The sequence below is a fragment of the Pinus tabuliformis genome, chromosome 2_2 (genome assembly GCF_031772625.1).
Source record: "Pinus tabuliformis cultivar Carrire ecotype Pingquan chromosome 2_2, CPIR1, whole genome shotgun sequence".
Taxonomy (NCBI): Eukaryota; Viridiplantae; Streptophyta; class Pinopsida; order Pinales; family Pinaceae; genus Pinus; species Pinus tabuliformis.
In genome coordinates, this window is record NC_142300.1 from 603007981 (window position 1) to 603014510 (window position 6530).

At 34.1% G+C, this 6530-nt stretch overlaps 1 protein-coding gene across 1 annotated transcript; it reads right to left on the reverse strand.

The window, feature by feature from the left end:
* Positions 1–3550: 3550 nt before the first annotated feature.
* Positions 3551–4939, reverse strand: LOC149194099 (aspartyl protease family protein 2-like). Its single transcript, XM_089407542.1, has one exon. The coding sequence runs from the start codon at positions 4937–4939 to the stop codon at positions 3551–3553; it is 1389 nt and encodes a 462-aa protein (XP_089263668.1).
* Positions 4940–6530: the final 1591 nt, after the last annotated feature.

Below are 6530 nucleotides of genomic sequence, written 5' to 3' on the forward strand. Positions count from 1 at the left end.
GCTATGTATGTAGCCTAGATACACTGAACAGAAACTGATACACATCAAATCTTTTACTAATCCCCTCTTCTGTTTCCTTTGTCGATTTTTCTCTGTCAAACACATGCTTGTCACAAAAGGCAAGTAATTGTTTATGCTTGCAGTCACGCAATTTTGTATGAGATGATTTTCAATTAACGTTACAATAATTAGTGGAAGAACATAGTCCATTCGAGAAACAATGGAAACAATTTGCATCTCTCACAATAATTCCCTTCTTGGTGATCATCGGAATGAGCTTTGTGGCATTGTGGCAGCGCCCACAAACGTGAACGTTCTTGGTAATCTAGATCACTGATCTAGGCATCTGTTGATAACCAAAAGCAATAGAAAGCTTCTCGCTGTGGACATAAAGTATTTGCACCTTCTCCTAATCATCTACCTCCTTAACAGAGAGAGACCCTTCTTGTGATTATACCAAATGTTGATCACTATAGTCTCACTGAATTTCTCATTGTTGTACTGAGATAGAGTTTCACCCTTGACAATGAGACAACACTCCCATTTCATATTACCACGCATGTACTAAATAATCTCATTGCGTAGTTTGGTCATTTGGTAGACATTAATAAACTTATATTATCTTATATACATTCATTACTAAGTAAATGCACATATAACATGGGGCATGTACTCTGTAAGTGATATTGGTTACCTTATCCATTATCTCAAAAGATTCATATCTCAGGGATTTGATTTTCTTCTATGGTCTTGTTGACATGGGAAAATGTTCATTGTCAGCTTCATAGGATTATTGAGCAAAAGGCCCAACTATTGAAATGGAAATCTCATTCATTATGGACCAACTAGCATAACCTAGGATTGATGAATCAGAAATGAAATGCAACTAATAATGCAATGCAGGTGTGCAATATGAAATGTAGCCTAACTAAATCCTATTTAGAAGTAAAGAATAGGCTCACATGAAGTGAAATTAAATACAAATGATAAAAGAAATAGTCCACTCACTACAACCTATGATGATGAGGATGGTTGGGCAATGCTCATCGTGAACCTCATGTAATCGGTGTATCTGGTAGAGGGGGTGTGGGAAAAACTTTCTTGCTTAAAATCATCTACAATACCTACAAAAAAGAGGTCAATCATTATTTATTTTATTTTTATTTCATCATTTGGTTTACAGTTTGTGGGAGCTTTAAAATTGAATAGTTGCAGGCTTTCATTGCAGAGTCGCGAAATTTAAGTTTGGAGGAAATTGCCAATGCTAATATTAAAAAGATGAAATTGACTACATCTCTAGAAAAAAATAAGTGAGCATTAAATCTGTCTGGAAGAAGCTACAAGTATGGTTGGGTGATGCTCGTCATGAAGCTTGATACAACCTCCATTTAACCAACTCTAATTTTAGTTGGTCCTCCCTAAGTATCTACCAAACTTTCTTCCTAGATTCCAGGAAGAAAGAGTTTATATAGTGGATATTGTTTTGCCCCTAAAAATACCCTAGCCATGATCTCATGTTTGCCTCTGTGCATTTCCTCACCCAGTTCTAAATTAGCCTGAGCGGAACAAACATATAAGGATTTATGTATACATACAAATAGGAGGTAGATTGGTTCTAAATGTTCTCTAGTGATTTCTAGCATAGTAAATTTTTAATCATGATGTAGGCTCAATATAGTATCATTCAAGGCCAATATACATTGACCTTAAACAAAAGTACCCACACGTTTCCCATGTAAAGTATTAATGTATTAACATGAGGCTTAGGCATCACTAGTGAAGCTACCAACAACATGGAGATGACATCTTGGATGAATAGATGATTAATGAGCTACCTCCTAGGTTTCATGATGAGGATTCATCTATAGTTTTTAGGGATCTTTGCCTTCTATAACAAAAATGGAATGGAGGCATGAAATTTGCAATTGAAACTACAAACTTAGTTGTGCTTAATGTCAATCAAGAAAACTTAATGGGAATATATAGCAATAACATAGGTTATTGGAGAAACATTTTTTTGAGATGACACAAATTAAAACAACCAAAGGAGAGGAAACAAAATTTCATGAATCAAGACTCTTAGTATAAAGTTTTCAAACAAAATGTGAATGAATTTGTCCTTTACTTTCACAATTGTGAGGAACCAATTGTGCCACTTATCATTGACTTCTTAAATGATATTTTCATGAACAAGGATTATGATGCCAATATCATCATGGTCAAATAAAAATTAGAATGGGGAATTTCACAATTGTGAGGAACTAATTGTGCCACTTATCATTGACTTCTTAAATGATATTCTCACGAAAAAGATTATGATGCCAATATCATCATGGTCAAACAACAATTAGAATGGGGAATTTCATAAGTGGGAAGAAAGATTCAAGATTTATATGCCATCATCACATGGTAAAATCAATACAATTTTACCCCAACCAATATACACTCCTTTCTACAAAGTGAAATATATTTGTTTTCCACCAACATTTATTAAACCAAATTTATGAAATGCATTTGAAGACATTGAGTCACTATGGAAAGAGAATGATGGGCCTTAATGAAGAACATTTTCATAAATCCTTCACTTTAACCCTGAAACATAACATATGATTAAAAAAACACCAATAAACAAACAAAATTGCATAAAATTTTGACTTCTTTCTTCTATACAATTGTTTCTTATGCCATTGTCTTACGGCTTTTCCTTTACAACATGTGGTGCAAATGCTAGTTACTAGAAAATGAAATAAATAAAACTTTATTAAACATAAAGTATTATCACTATCACATAACTTCTAACTAAAATAGTATATACATGAAAAAGAATAATAGATATGAACAATAACAAGCAAGTTGTCCAAATAACTATATGCATTAATTTTCCATAACATCCAAAAATGAATTGGAAATAGATCATTATCATGACAAAAAAAACATGGATTACTTCTAATTTTTCCAATTGGTCAGGAAAACATTGGTTACTTCTAATTTTTTCTGTAAATATATACTTAGTGAAAATGTTGAGAAATGAAATAGGAAATAAACCCAAGATTATTTAACACTAATGAAACTAATCAATTATAACAAGGTAATCAAGTCACCATCACATAACTTTTAACCCAAAACCAAACTATAAAAATATAACTCCTACCAAAAAAAACCTATATACATAATCAAATCACTATTACATAACTTCTAACCAAAAAAAACTATATACATAAAAATGGAATAATAGGGTCATAAAAAGGAATACTATGCACGAACAATAATAAACAGGCTCTCCAAGAGTAATAAGCATGAACAGTAATAAGCACGCTGTCCATTATTTTATGACTTTAATTTCATGTAACCCTATATGTCGAGCTTTCACTTCATTAAATAAAAAGTGTGACCAGTAATCCGTATCCTGGCTTTTTTACTTTCAAAAAATTACCACATTGAAACAGCTCCCAACATCGTTCCGATGTATTTAATTCAAAAACTGAAAAGCAATGGGTACACATAAAATAATTCAGTCTAACTGTGAGGAAATTTTCTAACCGAAAATAATTCATATATGAACTGAACAATCAGCAGGAGCAAACCCAAGGAGAGATTGCTGCACATTGTAGTGAACGAAGAAATTTTGCTGCAGTAGATTCCCAATAATACTTGGCGCCGGCGCTTGAATGGGTCTGAGTCCCAGGCATCTCACGTCGTCATCGATCTGCAGGATATAATTCTCTGGTGGCGGACTAAATGTTTTTCCTCCTTCCAAAACAATTGAGAATTCAGGAAATTCCAACTCCCTCACACCAGAAGTATTGAAGCAGAAATCAAATTGCTGCCATGGAAATGGTTTAGCCCTCGGATATGTGATTACTACTTTCAGGGCCTCCAGTATTACTTCATACGCCTCCTCTGCCAAATAGGTGAGCGAAGTGCCAGAGTCTATTATTGTCCCTCCATTGCCAAATTCATCCATCTCCCAAGCACGGGAGGATATGGGAAGTTTCTCTCCATTTATGGCTATTTCTTCTATACCCACGTAATAGGATGATGATGCTCCTTGCAGAATCGGAGTATATTGAATTGGTTTTCTCAGTAATGAGGGGTCTGATTCTTTGATCACGTCCCCGAATACCAGAAAGCTTGTCACTGTGGTGGGCTCTAGATAGTCTCTTAAGCAGTAAGAGAATTTGCCCCCATATAAACTGGCTGTCTGTATTGCAAATGAATTGGGTCCTTGACCTAAACCCAGCACGCCTCCTGAGCCAATGTCTGTGTCCCCTTGGCTCTCCAATCCGCATCCCATCAACACATTCTCAACCATCAATGGCTTCTCAGATGTGGAGTTCAATGTAATTCTTTCATGGATATAAGGGCCCGTGGTGAAAGTGCCGTCCAGGTACATTTGTGTATACTTGCAGGCCATTTTAGGCCTCGTAGTGCAGGATATTGTAGGAGAGAGGGCACGGCATTCTCTGGAGTAACAAGGTACATATGATAAAGACGAGGATACCTCCGGATTGAAAGAACCGCAATTCTGGCAGGAATTGCAGCTCACCCAGACAAGATCGCTGCCCGTGTCTGCTATAGGCAAGACTCTTTGAGGAGGAGTTCCAACATAGAGTTCTACGAAATAAAGAGCGGCTCCCAGAGTTGCACGAGAGGCTACTGGCATTTCAAAAGCAGTATTAGGTCCAAGGTTCGAGGCCGTCGGAGGTGAAACAGGAGCCAATATATCGGAAACGGAATACCCATGATGGGAACTTATTCTGAGGGAATCGAGGCTTATGAGTGTTTGTAGGGTCTGGAGTCTGCTTGAGAAGGTTCTGTAGAAAGGACTATGCATGGAATGGCGATGGATCATCTTCATTTTCATTCTCAAGCTGTCTCCCTGTGGCGGGAGGATAAGAAGAAGAAATAAAACTAACCCAAACACATTATATGTTGTCATAGCTCAGTTTTCAAATAAGTTGGAGAGATTACAACTATTGTATAGAACTAGCTCAATATAGAAGATGGTATTGGCAGCTAGTCAGCAAATTATGATGGCCTATAATCTCTTACCACTTCCACGAAAGAACGGGGCTTCTTGCACGAAACCTGGGTCCGACGGCGCAAAGTTCTGCTTTCACTGGAAGTATAGGCGGGCACCTTGCAGGAGGTTGGTTTTAGCCTCTCAACTGTCCGCTAAACCAAGAACCCATCACAGTCCACCAGTCCTTCGCTGCGCTTATGTAAATAACTCTGGCAGAATATATATGTATATACTGTGACACTATCTCAATATAGATGACGATCTTGCGACTGATGAGTTAGGGTTCAGACGGCCGGGTGATAATAAGTTTGCTTACTCCGTTCTATTGGTTAGTATAAAGTAATGTTTGGTAATTAATGAATCAGTTAATATTAATGAGTTCTTTTTAACTATTCTTTCTTATTTCATATAAAATAATATTTAATGGGTAGTGAATGAATAATTTGGTGCCGTTGCCTGTTACTCCGTTCTGTTGGGTACTATAAAGTAAGGTTGGTAATTATAAAGTAATGTTTGGTAATCAATGAATCAGTTAATATTAATGAGTTTTCTAACCATTCTTTGATATTTCATATAAAATAATATTTAATGTGTAGTGAATGAATAATTTGGTTAAAGATCGGACGGTATTAAATTATTTAAAATAATTTCAGAAGGGAAAAACATTAATTTAATTTAATTTAATTTAATTATATTAAGATAGTATCAAATTTAATCACTTGTCTACATATTTATATATATTATATTTTTAGATTAAATTACTATAAATGTGGGGAAATGAGATAGGTGAAATTTAATCATTTTTCAAATATTACCTTTTATATATATTAACATTTTTATAATATTTAATAATATAAAAAATAATGATGGTTGGAAATTGAGTAGAAGTTGGATTTCTGTTTTTTTTATTGTTTCCATTTTTATTTTTTTAGTTTTTTTGTTTGTTTAACTTTATTATTATTTTATCTTTTTTGTAAATAAAATTAATTAAAAATTTAATTAATAAAATATTAATACTTTTTCTATTTAGATTTTAGGCTTTTGTCATCCATAATGTAGTAAGCATGTGTTTCTGTTGAATCACATTACTGTTATTTGGTCGAAGTTTGGATCAGAATTAGCGGTTAGAAACTAGATTAATCACATCATTATTATTTGGTCGAAGTTTGGACCAGAATTAGCTGTTAGAAACTAGATTAATCACATCATTATTATTTGGTCGAAGTTTGGACCAAAATTAGCGGTTAGAAACTAGATTAATCACATCATTATTATTTGGTCGAAGTTTGGACAAGAATTAGAGGTTAGAAACTAGTCCTTCTGAAATTAGTTATTTAACTAATAAAATTAATATATTTTTATTTTTAAAATCCACTCAAATGACTAATGGTTATAAAATTAACCATTAATTATAAAGGATTTTAAAAATAAAAATATATTAATTTAATTAATTAAATAACTAATTTCGGAACGGCTAGTTTGTAACGGATAATTCTGATCCATGATG

Coding starts and splice junctions, on each gene's coding strand:
- LOC149194099 (XM_089407542.1), bottom strand. CDS start 4,939: ATGACAACATATAATGTGTTTGGGTTAGTTTTATTTCTTCTTCTTATC.